The sequence below is a fragment of the Trachypithecus francoisi genome, unplaced genomic scaffold, assembly GCF_009764315.1.
Source record: "Trachypithecus francoisi isolate TF-2019V2 unplaced genomic scaffold, Tfra_2.0 Lachesis_group4, whole genome shotgun sequence".
Lineage (NCBI taxonomy): Eukaryota > Metazoa > Chordata > Mammalia > Primates > Cercopithecidae > Trachypithecus > Trachypithecus francoisi.
Window position 1 is genome coordinate 108,642,824 of NW_022681469.1, and position 15,643 is coordinate 108,658,466.

The 15,643-nt window shown below is 59.0% G+C and overlaps 1 protein-coding gene across 7 annotated transcripts in view; it reads left to right on the forward strand.

The window, feature by feature from the left end:
• The window catches only part of MAD1L1 (mitotic arrest deficient 1 like 1), a 412,429-nt gene that overhangs the window by 227,332 nt on the left and 169,454 nt on the right, over positions 1 to 15,643 (forward strand). For all 7 annotated transcript variants that reach the window (XM_033193959.1, XM_033193957.1, XM_033193958.1 and 4 more), the window contains one exon: positions 204 to 260. In XM_033193959.1, the coding sequence (XP_033049850.1) occupies positions 204 to 260 (57 nt within the window). The remainder of the gene's footprint in view (positions 1 to 203; positions 261 to 15,643) is intronic.

A 15,643-nucleotide genomic window follows, 5' to 3' on the forward strand; every position in this document is an offset into this window, starting at 1 on the left:
CCCGCTCTGTCTGTGGGCGCTGGGCCTCACGGAGTGGCTGTGCTGGCCCTACCCACCCTGTGGCTGCCCACTGCCCAGCTCCTGGGTCCCGTTGCTCCATAGGGAGCGGAGGCTGCGGGGTGGTGGGGTTTGTGTTTCCCGCAGTCCTAGAAATGGGTCCCGGCCCACCCCAGTCTCAGGCCGAATCCTATCTTGTCTTGCAGGCTCAGCTGTCTCAGGCCCTGGAGGAGCTGGGAGGCCAGAAACAAAGAGCAGACATGGTGAGTCAGACGCGGGAGTGGCTGAGATTCAGGACACCTGGACCCTGGGTCCGGGCAGGGACGCCTGTCCCCGTAAGCCCTCACTCAGGCTGCAGGCACCAGTGCATGGCTGCCTCCTCTGTCGTTGGAAGCTGTGTTGAGCGGGGAAGGGTGTGTGAGGAGCCTGAGTCCCATCTCTACCAGTGACAGGTGGCCCGCACCTGGGCAGAGCATGGCCCCTCGGGCCCCACCACCGTGTTTGTGGCAAGGGGGCAGTGACGTGTTTGCCGCACGAGGCCACGGTGTCAGAGGCAAAGCAGGTGTGCGAGCCCGCGAGGGGTCTGTGGCGAACTAGGCATCGGTGCTATGGCTTCGTGGACCCCTGTCCTGACCACACAGGACCCGAGTCCCCAGTGGGACGGTGCCTCAAGCTGGGGCTCAGGCGTCACTTAGTATGGGTCCTGACAAAGAGAGGGATGTCTGCAGCGAGTGCTTCTCTGCCGTCTGTGAATGCGGCAGGTGTGCTTTTAAGTTTTCTCCTCAGCCCACATCGGCCCCACTCTCGCTGGTTTGGCTGCCTCCGAGCCTGGATGTAGCCGCAGTGTGGGCCCGTTCGGGGCCAGGCAGGCTCTCCTGGTTTCTGGACCTCCAGTGTTAAAAAGCCTCCCACTGTTGCAGGGAACAAATGGGCTTTGCTTTTGAAGCGTTTTGGCCTAAACAAAGTGCAGGTTCTGTCCATGCTGCCCTGGCCTTGGCCATGTCTGTGAAGGACACGGACGGCCCTGGGGCATGCGTGCGTGCGTGTGGCTGCATATTCTGTCCCGGGCCACCCGTCAGGCTGGCCTGGGTCTCAGGCGGAGCGGCTGTCAGCGTTGTACGGACCCCAGGGCCTGCAGCCCAGGTCGAGGCTCCCATCTGGGCGTCCTTGCTTGCCAGCTTGTGACTGGGAGCTGGGGTCCTGGCTCTAGGGCCTCCACCTGGCAGGGGTGTGCCGAGGGTTCATCGCTTGACCGATTCTGGGGCCGGCTGCACAGTCTGTAGCGGTTGTGGCTGTGGCCATGGTTACAGGCCCTTCCCATGGGGCAGGGTCGAATGGGGTTGGAAATCACCCTCTTGAGAGGTACGGGCACCAGGGCCTAGGCTGGGAATGGGCGAGGGTTGTCTGCTGAGACCCTGGAAGAAGCTGCCGGTGGCGCAGAGAGGCAGCAGCAGGATACCGCACAGGTCTGGGTCTGGGTAGAGCTGGCATCTGCAGGACCGAGGCCAGGCGGACCGGTGACAGCTGCCCTGAGGCTCCAGAACGGTCGCTCTTCACTCAGCAGCCGCTTAAGGACATTCCTCTCGGTGCTGGGGACGCGGCAGCCAGCAACACAGGCTCCTGCCCTCCTGGAGGCACACTGTTGCCGAGTGAGTAGTCAGTGGCCCATGGGAGAGTGAAGGACAGAACTTCGGTGGTGGCAAATGCAGGAGCCACAGTTTCCCGGGGCCATCCTGCAGAATGTCCTGAGCCAAGCCTGGGGGACCCGTGTGTTGGTGGTGGGAGTAGGGGGGCAGGCAGGGCCCGGGACCCAACAGCGAGGTTCGGGGTGACAGAAGCGGGGCCCGCGGTGGTTGGTAGTCTGACCTTGTGGGCCCTGTGTGGTCACGGCAGGGCTGTGGTTTCGTGGGTAGAGTAGGTGGTGACACAACCTGGTGTCCATTCATAAAGGATGCCTGGCTGCTCTGTGCAGGGCCGCAGTGGGTGGGAACTGGCAGGGCTGGGGCTGGCCAGGGTGGGAGACACAGGTGCCCTGGCCTAGGACTGCAGTGGTGTGCAGAGGTGTTGTCCGAGTTGGCTCTGTTGAAGGGAGATTCAGGTGAGGTAGAGAGCGTGAGGGCCAGGAATCGAGGACGGCTTCGGCATTCCGCCTTGGGTAGGCTCATGGTATGGGGTGGGGAGATTGGGGGTGAAGTGTGGGAGTCTCATGCCTGCCACACGTTGGGTGCACAGGGCTGGAGGCTTTGAATCAGTGCCCTGGGGTCAGAGGTGCCCATCCGCTCTGCATGGTATTTCAGTTGTCAGGAATGAGTAGGTAGCAGAGAAATCAGAACCGGAGGCTCAAGCTTCTTCGGGATGTTCCAGCGTCCTGGCATCTAGTCTTGGGGAGCGCCATGAGTTTGGGGACTCCATGGAGGGCAGGTCCATTCACAGAGCCCTGGAAAAGGAAGTGTTTTCAGGGGACAGTCAGACTGCAGAGAGGACCCAGAAGGGGAACAGAGGATTGCCCTGGGCCCTGCGGCCGGCGTTTCGTTGAAGAGAGGAGAGGGAAGGCACAGAAGGGCCTGCTTGGGCTGGGCCTGGAGCCGGAGGGAGATTTGTTTTACCCCATGGGCAGTGGGAGAGCAGTTTATGCTGATGGGAGCCTCGCTGTAGTGACGGGTGTGATGTAGGGCTGGGGCAGTAGAGGGTCATCGAAGGGGACGGGGACCAGCAGGTTGCTGGAGCTTCCTGTCTCTTCCTGAAGTGGGCATGAGGTGGACTGGCCTGTGGGAGTCCCAGCAGTCACGCTGAGGTTTGTGGTGTGAACTTGGAGCCAGGTTGGGCGGCAGGCTTCTGTCTGTCATGCTCAGGTGCTTCCGGGCAGACAAAGTCACTGGGGAATGGGGGTTCGCGCGGGCGGGTTTGCCAGGGGAGCACGGTGGAGGGAGGGAGGCGGGGATGTGACACTTGGCTCAGCGGAAGGAAAAGCAGGCTGTTGGGGGCTCCATGACAGGCCTTTCTTGGGTCTGGGTTTTAAAATTGGAGTATGAACCATGTTTCTCTTCAGGCTGTAGAAATACTGGGGGGTTATTGTTTTGTTTGTTTTCCTCCCTGCGTTCTGCTGTGAGCTTTCACTGCTGATGGAATTTGCAGGGGAACGCATCATAACTGTATTGTTTAATGGCAGGTCTGAGACTCAGTTTCTGTTCCTCTGCCTTCATCTGAGATGGCTCAGGGCAGGCCTGAAAGATGCTCCTGCTTCAGTGAGTGGGTTAGGGGGGCTCTGTGGACTGTGGGGTCTGGTGTCCGGCAGTGAGTGGGGTTAGGGGGCTCTGTGGACTGTGGGATCTGGTGTCTGGCAGTGAGCGGGTTAGGGGGCTCTGTGGACTGTGGGATCTGGTGTCCGGCAGTGAGCGGGCGGGGTTAGGGGGCTCTGTGGACTGTGGGGTCTGGTGTCCGGCAGTGAGCGGGTTAGGGGACTTTGTGAACTGTGGGGTCAGGTGTCCGTCAGTGAGTGGATTAGGGGACTCTGTGGACTGTGGGATCTGGTGTCCGGCAGTGAGTGAGTTAGGGGGCTGTGTGAACTGTGGGGTCTGGTGTCCGGTAGTGAGTGGGGTTAGGGGACTCTGTGGACTGTGGGGTCTGGTGTCCGGCAGTGAGCAGGGTTAGGGGGCTCTGTGGACTGTGGGGTCTGGTTCCCCTGAGTGCAGGTGTTCAGGAAGGATACCAGGGCCCTCTTCCGCCTGTGTGGGGGTTGGTGGGGGGCACGCCCAGGACCTTCCTCTGTCGGTGCTTCCTTCTCAGTGACTGAGCTTTCTGGACGCTTCAGTGAGGTCCCTTTTCCTGTTGCCTCTGGAGCAGCCTGGGGTGGGGTGGGTGCTGTTTGCGGAGGGATGCTCCCATCTGAAGATGCCCTGTGGAGACCCTGGTGTTCTGTGTGTCATCACGCCAGCTGCCTCACTGTTGGCCTGAATTGAAACGTGCCCGGGGGCCACGCTTCCGCCTGTGCAGGAGGCCAGGAGGGTTAGAAATGGAGTTGTCTGAGCGCAGGCCAAGCCCTCAGCATTATGGCTGAGCCACTTGCCTGGCGCCCGCAGCTGCTCTAGAGCGTGGACTCCCCACACCCAACAGAGGCATGGACGCCTCGGAGCTGGCACCTTGGCCTGGGTGTTGGCCCTTCTCCAGCTGCACCTTGGCCCGGGCACCGGCCTTCTCCGGCTGCAGGTGGTTTTGGAGGAACCGCTCACTCCAGGCCTCTTTCGTGGGGAGGGAGCCGGAAACTGGTCTTGGGCCTTCGGGCGGGGTGGGTGTAGCCACCCCTGGAGTGCTGGCTTCCCTGGATCTCTGGGTGTGGTCAGGGGGCTGTGAGGAGCACTTGATGAAGCCCTGGGCTGGAGGTTTGGCTGCTTTTCAACCTGTGTTTTTTCTTTTTTAGCCCATAGAATTTATGTTCCTTATTCATCGTACCCAGCAGTGTTTAAGCTCTAATGCCTGGGCCCCAAGCTGCAGCATTTGACTTCGAATTTGGTGGTGGGAGGATTGCCCCCAAGCAGGATCGTGATTTTACCCCTCCCCGGGTTGAGCTCCTGTTCCTGGCCCCCATCCTTTGTTTGGAGCCATAGGCCCTCCAGATGGGCTTCCGAGGGATGAGAGGAAGGGTCTTGTTGGCTCTGTGGCCCTCTTGCCATGCAGAGCCCTTCAGAGGAGGTACTGGGGAGAGCAGTGCCAGGCAAGGGGGCCACAGGCACTGTGGTTGGGGCTGGCCCCTGCCAGGCATGCCTGAAGGCCAGTGGCCTCCCTCCCCTGCCCCCCACCACCTCACTGGGCTGTGCAGCCCTGGGCTCCAGGTCGCCCCTTCTCCGTGTGACCCGGAGCCCTCAGTGCCGTGGCTTCTTCCCCGGGGATTACAGGTGCAGGCGCATGGTCCTGTCTGAAGGGGTCTCTGGGCTGTGGGACAGCCTGACTCCCTTTTCATTTTATGGTGGAGGAACCAGAGCGGGAGCTCGCCCTGAGCTGGGATGGCTGGAGTCACCCCTGGTTCTAGCTCTGAGGCCCCTCCCATCCAGTTCCCTGTAACTGGCTTGGCAGTGGTTGCTGTCTGGGGAAGGGGCTCCCCTGTTCCTGGAAAGGCTGGGGCCTAGGTGGTCTGCACCCTCAGGGCTTGTGTGGAGAAGCCATATTCCAGGCAGGGCTGACTGCGTCGCTCACGCCTTCTGTCCACAATGGTTTGGGACGTGCCCTGGTGCCCGTCCTGTCTCCCAGCCTGCAGCTCCTTTACCCGCTATTTTCCAACCCAAAGTCATTTTGTTATTTAGGAAAGGAGAAAAGAGAGAAAAAAGAAAAAGTTAAATCTTTAGTTAATTGCCAATGACAAGACAAAGGCACTCTGACTTTCTTATTAATTAGCAAACCTGTACTAATTAGTAAGCATAAGTACAATTCATGATTTCTTCTTTAAATGCAATTAATATCGCAGGGAGAGATTTCCTGAGCCATCCTTGTATCATTAGCAAACCCCTCTCATTAGCTAGACCCGCAGTGGCTGGAGGTAGGAGTCTTTTGATTACAGCTATGAAAAGTCCTCTAATATTTTATATACTTTGGGGAGTGGGGAGTGAAGATTTATTTTCCGATTTAGAGGGAATTACGCTGCTCTCAACTCTGATTAAGCAGCATCTTCCTTGATTCCTGATTTCCCTTTGTGGCCCCTCTGGTCCTGCTCCTTGCTCCCAGGGGGCACCCTGTGCCAAGTCTGCCCCACCAAGGGCCGCGGCTACCACAGCACTGAGGCCCAGCCAGGCTGCTTCCCATCCCCCACCCTTCTTTGTCCATCTCTGAAATGGGCAGGGTGTTGAGGCCCCCTCTGAGTTGGGCCTAGCAGCAAGTGCTTTACAGACAGATTCTGAAATCTGGCGACCATGAGCAGGGCAGGTCCCGTGGGCCCCATGGAGAAGCCCCAGGCTCTCTGGGGTCTCCCGTGCAGGAGCTTGTGGTCCGTGTGGCTGTCAGAGCCTCTGGCTTCTCATGGGAAGGTGAGGACACCGGCAAAGCTTGCCCTGAAGAGACTCCCAGTGAGGCCTGTGTGTAGCCTGTAGGGCCATGCACACCTAAGGGCTGTATGTAGACCCTGGGGGGGACCCTGCCTGCCCAGGAGCCGTGTGTAGACCCGGAGGGGACCCTGCACACCCAGGAGCCGTGTGTAGGCCCGGAGGGGACCCTGCACACCCAGGAGCTGTGTATAGACCCGGGTGGACCCTGCACACCCAGGAGCCGTGTGTGGACCCGGGTGGACCCTGCACGCCCAGGAGCCGTGTGTAGACCCGGGGGGGACCCTGCCTGCCCAGGAGCCGTGTGTAGACCCGGGGGGGACCCTGCATACCCAGGAGCCGTGTGTAGACCCGGGGAGACCCTGCATGCCCGAGGGCTGTGTGTAGACCCGGGGGCACCTTGCACACCCAGGAGCCACGTGTAGATCTGCAGGCCCCACATGCATGGGAGGCGTGGTTGGTGCCTCTGTCCTCACTGGTGCTGATACTGAGGATGGACCAGGCAGCTGTGAGCCCCTCCTCAGTGCCAGTCCTCATGGCTGTGCCCTGCCCGGAATCTGTCTAGTCACATCCACCAGCATTGGCCAGTGCCTCCAGATGAATGATCATGAGAGCCTCCTGGTTTGGTAACTGACAGTGCCTCATTTCACCTTCTGGACCCATCCTGCACGACTGAGCCCTGCTTCTGACCGGAGTGCTTCGTGTGTGGGGCATGCTGCAGGGGCTCGCTGCTGGTACCGGGGTTCTGTGTGGCTGGTGGCAGCCTCCTGATTCCTGGCAAAACGTTCAGTTAACACTGCACCAGCATGTATGTCCCTACGTGCCCTGGTGTGCAGGTGTCCTGAGCTTGGAGAGGCTCTTTGGGGCCAGGGATGTGTCTGGGGCAGGTCTGGGGAATGGCTGAAAGTCTGAGACTGTGTCCCCAGCTGACTCTCCTCCCCTCCAGCCCTGGAGGCAGCCTCTCCTAGGCCCCCGCCTAGGGCTCCTGCGCCCGCCTTTCCGTCCCACACAGGCCAGAACCCTCCCTCCCCTCCTGGGCCTCCTGCACCCACCCTTGCATCCCACACAACTGGTCCCTTCCTGCAGCCACACCTGTTGCCTCTTTTGCTGTGTGGCCACCAGCAGGTGCTTCACTGCCTGTTCCTTGGGGTGGAGAGAGGAAGGGGGAGCCTCCCTGGAGTCTCACAAAGCTAAGTGAGTTCACGTGCTGGGAAGATCCAGGCTGTTCTGGGAAGCGATTCTGGGTGAGAACAGGGGCCTGATCTTCCTCAGCAGCCCCAGGGCTGGTTCCAGGCTCGCTGCCCGTTGGTCAGCTCAGGTTTCCCTGCTCCAGCCTCATCCTCAGTGCGTGCCCCGAGGCTCCTCCACAGAGCGGAAGGAATCGCTGGGCCACAGCAAGCGTCACGTGGAGCAACGTTTGCTCTAAATGCCTCTTGCATTTGAGGGAAGTTTGTCTAATTCAGGCACTTGCTGAGCGCCTCTTCTAGGCCGTTGTCTGAGGGAACAGGGACCCCGTGGCTGCGCATCTGTCTATTCAGCTGCCCTCACAGGAGCACCACAGACCGGGCTGCTTAAAATAGCAGATGTTGGCCGGGCGCAGTGGCTCACGCCTATAATCCCAGCACTTTGGGAGGTGGAGGCGGGTGGATCTCTTGAGCCCAGGAGTTCAAAACTGGCCTGGGCAACAGAGTGAGACCTCGTCTCTATCTAAAAAATAAATAAAATAAAACCGCAGGAGATGTTTGTTGCTCCCAGTTCTGGAGGCTGAAAGTCCAGGATCGGGAACTGACCAGTCTGGTGTCTGCTGAGGCTGCCTGGTTCCAGGTGGCGCCCTCTCACTGTGTCCGCACACGGTGGGGGGGGGGGGGGCCGAGGGAGCTCTGGGGTCCCTTTTATGAGGGTGCTAATCCCCTCCCTGAGGCTCTGCCGCGTGGCCTCCTCACCTCCCCTGGGCTCCCTCCTAGGATTTCAGCATGGGAGCGGGAGCACACAGTCCATGCCTGGGCTCACCTCCTTCCCGCTGTGTGAGACCCAGTGGGCGCTCACTGCCCTGCCCCATCTTCCTACTGGGTGGTCTCTACCTGGTCCCTCAGTGCCTGATAGGCCTGCCCTGCCCACAGTGATGTCCCTGCCCTCTGAGCGCATCTTCTCACGCCCTTCCAAGCAGTCTCTGTGCTGCTCCTGCTCCGAGGATATCTTTTCAGTCCAGCGGAGCCTCAGGCTCCTTGGGAACCGAGCTGGACCGCTGCCCCTGCCCCTGCATCGCAGACATGCTCTTCCCTCCCCTGCCCACACGAGCCCGCACCCTCACCATCGCCGCCATCACTCTGCTGCCCCAGGCGTGGCGGTGGCACATGCGAAGCCAGCGTGCACTGGTGCTCACCATGTCACAAAGGCACACTTGTTGTTTACACAGATTCTCCCACTGCGACCCTGGCAGCAAACCCACAAGCTGGTTATGGCCCCCAGATACTCAGACAAGGAACAGGTGCAGCCAGGATGAGTGACCTGCCTGTGTTCGAACAGGCGGTGGCGGAGAGTGCTCCAGGGTTCACACCCAGGCAGGCTGACCCCAGACCCTGTGGCCAGTGCGATCGCAGGGGGCTTCCTCATACCAGGCTGTCTGTGAAATCCACCAGGGCGGGACCCCAGGGCTTTCTGGGGCTCCATCGCTAGCCCAGGGCCAGGCATTCAGCTGGGGATTTTATTTATTTACTTTTTTTCAGACGGAGTCTCGCTCTGTCACCCAGGCTGGAGTGCAGTGCCGGATCTCAGCTCACTGCAAGCTCCGCCTCCCGAGTTCCTGCCATTCTCCTGCCTCAGCCTCCCGAGTAGCTGGGACTACAGGCGCCCGCCACCTCGCCCGGCTAGTTTTTTGCATTTTTTAGTAGAGACGGGGTTTCACCGTATTAGCCAGGATGGTCTCGATCTCCTGACCTCGTGATCCGCCTGTCTCGGCCTCCCAAAGTGCTGGGATTATAGGCTTGAGCCACCGCGCCCGGCCCAGCTGGGGATTTTAAAGCATCTGTCGAGGACTGAGTGGGGACAGGTGTGACAGGGACACTTCGTCTTCCCTCTGTCCCCTTTCCCAGTGTGAGCACCCAGCCTTTTCAGTGTTTCCCAGTTTGCAAAGATCTTAGGAGAAGATGCTGGTGATTTAATGTCGTTACCTTGCAAGGATCATCTGCATTTTAGGAACAGTAGGCTGAGAAGATGTTTTCTTAGCCCAGAAAATAGATTTCTCAGGCATAATGTCAGGGCCTTGGTTGTAGAGGATTTGGATCCCTGCTTCTCCTCCAAAAAAGCAGAAGAAAATCTCAGTGCAGAGGGAACGTGTAAGCTTGTTTCCTGTCTGGGCCAGAGCCACAGCGTGTGAGCTAGCAGAGCCTCAGAGTGTATCTGATACGTCGTGACCTCTGTGTTATTTTCTGTTTCAGAATTATCTTAGAGATTCTCCAAGGTTTTTTCCAGTAAACTTCAGAGGGAGCTTGCCAAGGTTCTGCCAGTCCTCTTGGATGGCCTTGGTCTGCGGACTGACATGGAGAGGCAAGCTCGCCGCAGTGCAGATCCCCTAGAAGCCCTCTCCCCTCCCTGCATGATGGGTCCTGTCCACTGCTTACTGGGGTTATTCCTGGGCGGTCTAGAATCCCAATCACCTGCATGTTGCTGCTGTCTGCACACTTGCCATGTGACCCATGGGGGCCGCTTTTGGGCATTGGGGATGGGGATGAGGAGAAGGTGGGCACTTCAGACTCAGAGCAGTGAAGTCCCCCGTGCATTCCATGCCACGAAACTTAGAAAGATTTAGTCTGTAATAACCACAAGAAAGGAAATTGGTTCATTTATCTTGAAAAATTATGGGAGTAATTCCGTATAGGGGAAACGTCGTACCCTCATCCTAAGTACGAAGCATTTTCCTGTGATTTAAACTTCTCATGTCTCCGCAGTGGCCCTTTCTGACTTAGCTTTTTCTCAGCTACAAGTATCTTCCATAAGCTGGTCCCCTTCTGGCCCCAGGCCCACAGTGGTGGCACCTGCCCCGCCCCTGCCACCTGCCTCCCTGACGTGGAGCCCATGCCATCCTCGCCTCTGCCTGTTCTGGAGACACTGGGACTTTTCCTTGAACTGGGCTGCCTGGGGGCTTGTTTTTGCCTGTGATGCAGCCAGCAGCTCTGGCAGACAGCCTTCCCCAAGCTACCCCAGCTGAGTTAACTTCCACAGCGAGAGGCTTCACAGGGACAGGAGATGGCCTCAGATGTCCTACAAAGGCAGATGTAGGAGTGGGGCTGATAGGAGGGCGAGAAGCCCTTTCTGTAGGGATAGCTTTCAAATTCAGGCTTTTTTCTAAGCAGGGGCTCTTTATCCAGCATCCCAGGGCAGGAACTCAGTTCTCCGTGAAGCCCTTGCAGCTGCGTACACATTTGTGTTACATGCACGCGTTTTTCTTCAGAGAGCAGTTGCCGTCTTCAAAAGGTTTCTGACACCTGTGCCTCCTCCCCATTGTTAACAACTGCCCTGTTGAGGAGGCAGCCTCAATGATCCCAGCGAAGGTTCTAGAGCCCTTGGAAGCCACATGCACAGACACCACCATCTGGCTTCCCAATACTCCTCTGTGAGTGTAAACAGAGCAGGGTATCCAGCTTGGCAGTCAGAGCAGTGGGACTCTGGTGGGACAGGTGCTCAGGCGCCCAGTGGTGCTTGTGAGGCCAGCAGTGGCAGCCCTGGGCACACCGCAGCCCTGGTGGTGAGGCCCCGGTTCCTCTGAGCACAGCTGCTCTGGCTCTGCAGCGGCCTGGTCCCGGGGCGGTGCCTGAGGAGTCATTCTGAGGAATGATGGTGGCCTCAGGCAAACATTCGGCTGGGACATGCGCGCCGGCTGGGCTGCTTTTTTTCTGAGGAGAAAGCATTTCCCAGCTCAGACACCCAGCCATGCTCACGAGGAGATGGCTGGGTGAGCAACAGGGCTGCCCGCGGCCCGTAGTGCCTGTGTCTCCTCCAGGCTGGAAAGGAAACTAGGGAGTGGACTCCACTTAAGATCCCCCCAGGCCTCCTCAGGAAGCCACAGCCACTCCAGAAGCCTTCCTGGGGCTGGAGGGTGCAGAGCTGACCAGAAAGTTGGCCTCCGGCCCGGATGCCCAGCTCTGACCTCAGCACCCTCTCATCTCTTGGAGACCCGGGGCCTCTGCCCCAATCAGCCCCGGGAGCCCTGGGATGCAGGCCCTCACCTTGCAGCCAGAACTCTGTGAGGCTCTGGGCCTCAACCTCACTACCGCAGGGGGTATGGGGTGCAGCTGAGACTCAGGGATGCCACATGAATGGGCGATGAGGCGGCGCGAGTGCCTGTGCGTGTGGACGCCCTCACTCTGGCACTCAGCAGTAGCCTTGTGAATTAGAATTGCGGTGGGGGCAGTTACCCAGCTTCTCCTCTTATTAGTTTGTGGCATTAGGGAAGGCCCCTGGGAGCACACCCTGCATCTTCCCAAATTAAACTGAATGCAAGGTCTCTTCCTAAAGCCTATGCTGCGCTAGTGAGTTTGCCACAAGGACCATTAGCATTTATGTTGTACGCAGGTTGGGGCTGTGAATGGATCTGGCAGGCCAGACCTGCATTCCAGGAGGGACGGACCTTGTAGGCAGAGGGACACGGGGCCAGTCGGACTACACTGAGGCTGGGCCATGCCGAAGCTGGGTCACGCTGAGGCTGGTCCGTGCTGAAGCCAGCCTGTGCTCAGGCTGCTCCACACTGAGGCTGCTCCACACTGAGGCTGCTGCACACTGAGGCTGGTCCACACTGAGGCTGGAGCTGCTGCCAGGATGTCTGTGCTTGCGCTCAGGCTGCTCTCCTAGGGCCCCCACGCCTCTTCCAGGTTGGGTCTGGGCAGCGCACATGCTGCTGTGCAAGCTCCGTCTTCCAGGGTGAGGTGGCTCCCTCCCTGAGGGCTCCCAGCCCATGCCCGGCTTTTTGCTCCCCACTCCCTGTTGGCCCCACCTGAAATCAACAGGTTGCTTCGTCTCAGTCAAACATACAATTGAGTTCCGTAAATGAGACCAAAATCTGTTTCTGTGAGATAAAATTGATAAACCTCTAGCCAGACTCATCGTAAATAAGAGGACACAGATGAACACTCTTGGGCGTGAGAGAAGTGATCCTGGTGCCTGCCATTTTCCATGTTTCAGTAGAGCCGTCCTGGCGGGTGTGAAGTGGCTCCTGTGGGCTTTGTTTGCGTTCCCCTGAGGCCGGTGGTCCTGAGCTGCTCACTCTGCGCTTATCAGCCCCACGTTTGTTTTCTCTGGAGAAGCGTCTGTCCCATCCAGTGCCTGCTTTGTAAATGGGTTTTGTTGGTTAGTGGTGAGAGTCTTCATGTGTTCTAGATACTAGACCCTTCTCAGGTACATGATATGAGAGGCCCCTGGGGGGCAGCCTAGGAAGGGCTCTTCCTAGGGCATCTTCCTAGGAAGGGCTCTTCCTAGTCTTGCTGGGCATCAGGGCCTTGTCAGGGAGGAGATGGCCATCTGTGGGCCTTGGGAAGGGGCATAGGGGGGCCAGGCACACATGGCCCTGCCTCCTGCAGCCTGGTGCGGGCACAGGGTGTGGCGAAAGAGAACAATTTCCACAGACAGGCTCAGTGCTAGGACTGCCCGGAGCACACTCAGGGCCCCTGGAAGGCAGCCCTGGCTGGGAATCCTGTCCTCCAGGCTCTTGCCGTGGGATCATGGCCCTTCCCGAGAAGTCTGCCTGCAGCTCTGTCCTCCCCAGCCACACTGTGCGCCTGGGCCACCCTGGAGTGCAGCCGGGTCCTCCGGAGAGTCTGTCAGGGACTGTGCCACCACTTCTCAGGCACCGCAACACAGGCATAAGGGAGTAAATGCAGAAAACGAGGTTTTAGGTACCGAGTGCTCTGTGCCTGGGCCGGGGCCAGAGCAACATCCTGTCCCCAGGCCTGGCTGTGGAGGGCTTCCCTGCCCTGTCGCTGCACTGGCGGGGCCCTGATCTGTCTGCGCCTGAAGTCTGGTAGGCTGGGTGCTCCACAAAGTGGCTGGGCCTCAGGTCCCTGTGGTGGGGACAGCCGGGCTGCTGTGTGCCGCCTGAACGGGGGACGGCCGGGCTGCTGTGTGCTGCCTGATCAGGGGACGGCTGGGCTGCTGTGTGCAAAGCCTGAATAGTGGACAGCCAGGCTGCTGTGTGGGCCGCCTGTTGCAGGGGCAGAGTTGCCCCCGGGAGGTGTGAGAGGTGAGTCTGTGACCTGTGGATGAATAATGAATGGGCTCTCCCCCATGTCGGGAAGCGTTTCGCAAGGCCCTCTCCTTGTCCCCAGTGCCCTCTTCCTGGATCCCACCTTCCTGCCTGCGCTTCCGCACACTGCTCTGTCTGCCTGCTACTCCTTTCCTTCTGGGTCTCCTCGCCCTCATGGGCCTTCTGCCGCTCCTTGCCTCTCGTGGGCCTGCCCCGGCTGCAGGTAGGCATTCCACAGGTCCTCAGTGAGGCTGCCTCCTAGGGGCTTGCCTGACTTCCTGCCAGCTCAGCCTCCTCCCTAGACTGTAGGCTGCCCTGGAGGTCGGAGCTTCAGACCTGGTCCTGTGCCCAGGAGCCCAGGTTTCCCACCCAGGAACAGGTGGTGGTATCCCCATCGTCACCGTGAGGGCTGGAGGTGCAGGTGCCTGTGAGTGACCTGCTGCTGCCCTCGGCCTGCGCCCTGCCAGCGGGTCCCACGGGTCCTCACAAGGAGCCCTCTGCACCCTCCCCTCTCAGCTGCCGAGTCCCCAGGAGAAAAGACGTGGAGCCGGGGCTGCTGGGCGGCCATGGCCCTGCCATGCGGGCCTGATGTGCTCTTCCCCACCTGCCTCTTTCCCCACTCCCCAGTGGCTTTCCTTCTTTTAAATACTGATGTGTCTACACAGCTTCTCAAACTGGTAGACAGTAGAGCCGACTCTAGGTCCTGTCTGCTCAGCGTGGGCAGCTCCCTCTGCTTCATCCCGGCTGCTTCGACCCACCCCAGTGCCTCCCCATTCCAAGTTCGACCGCACACACACTGGACATACCTGGGAAGTGGCCATCGCTGCATCCATACCCATCGTCCACCCACCCGTGTGCCCCCCCCCAAGCACCGCCTGTGTGCCAGGTTCTGTGTTGACAGCGGGGCCCTACATGGTTGCCATGTCTCCTCCAGGGAAGGCCCCATCCAGTGGGGAGGAGAGTCATGTGCCCAGTCACTGTGTAGTGTGGTGGAGTAGTGGGCGCGGTCACAGAGGAGTGGGGGTGGGTACTTCTGGCTGGCAGGGGAGGGGTGAGGGAGCTACCAGGACAGATTGTGGGGAAGGTGGTGTTTCAGTTGGATCTAAATGGCGGATGGGAGCTGGGGTGTAGGTGGAAGGTGACCCATGGACATGGGTCGTGGGTCTGCCCCTCTGTGGCTACTGTCCTGTGCCATGGGCCTGGAGGGGGATGTAGGGACGAGAGCTGGCCTGGCGGGGAGGTGCAGGGTGGGTGGAGGACCTGCAGCATGGCTGGGGGTGTCGGGCACAGGCTCGAGGGGCAGGCATTGGCTGCTGTGAGAATATAGTCGGGAGCTTAGTTATGAGTCTAAGGTTACACATTAAAATAAAAGGGCTTGATTTTTGCTCTGCACATTGTGGCATATGTCAGCATTTCCCCCTGGTTTCCTGGAAATCATCCACAAATAACAAGAAGCATGGAAACCAAAATGGCACTTAAATTTTGACAAAACAGAAATGCAGCTGCAAACCAAGCCCCAGGCAGAGGCAGGCAGCCCATGGCACAGGAGAGTGCCTTGAGCAGATACATCCCCAGGGAAGCCTGGAGAGTGCCGGCGGAGAGAGCTCCATGAGGGAGCCGCCGAGTAGAACTCCCCTGCTGGCAGGAGCCCTTGTGAGAGGCAGCGCTTGACCCTGGCTTTGTGGTGGTGGGGCCAGGCGGCAGCTGGAACAGGGGTCCCTGGACTGGCGCATGGTTCCAAGCTGCAGCAGAGGTTGGTGCTGACCTGAGGGGTCACACGAGTGCATCACAAGTGCTTGAAGCCGCATCTGTGGCAGAGAGAACATTTGCTCTTAGGAAAACTCACAGCGTCCTTTCTCTCCTGCCAGAGGGAGCTACTGGGGGCTGATTGGACTCACAGCAAAACTGTCACTGGATTTCAGATAAAAGGAAGCAGGCCTGTCCTTCCCCACTGGGAACCTGTGCACGGAGCCGGATTCAACAAAACTCATCTTCAGCAGTGAGCAGTAAAGGTCACTCCATGCATTCGTGTAAGAGCAAAGGAGAAAAAGAAGAAAAACAAGTGGCAGAAAAAGTTTCACAGAAAACCGGTGAACACTGAGCAGACGAAAATTGTATCCAGACATTTTGCCAAGAAATAAAAGTTAACGAGGTGTTAGAGTCTGTGAGGCTTGGTGGAACGCACATGCTCCAAGAAGAGACGGTGAGGTGGAGGGGGTGCGTGAGACGGAACCTGGAGGGTCTCGGGGCAGGAGAGGGGGCAGCACGGGAAGAAAGGTGACCGGATGCACAGGGAGGCGAATCATGGGAAAAACTACGTAAAGAACCCACAGCAAGAGTTCCATCTCCTGAACTGGAAGATGAAGTGAATGTGGAAGCTGGG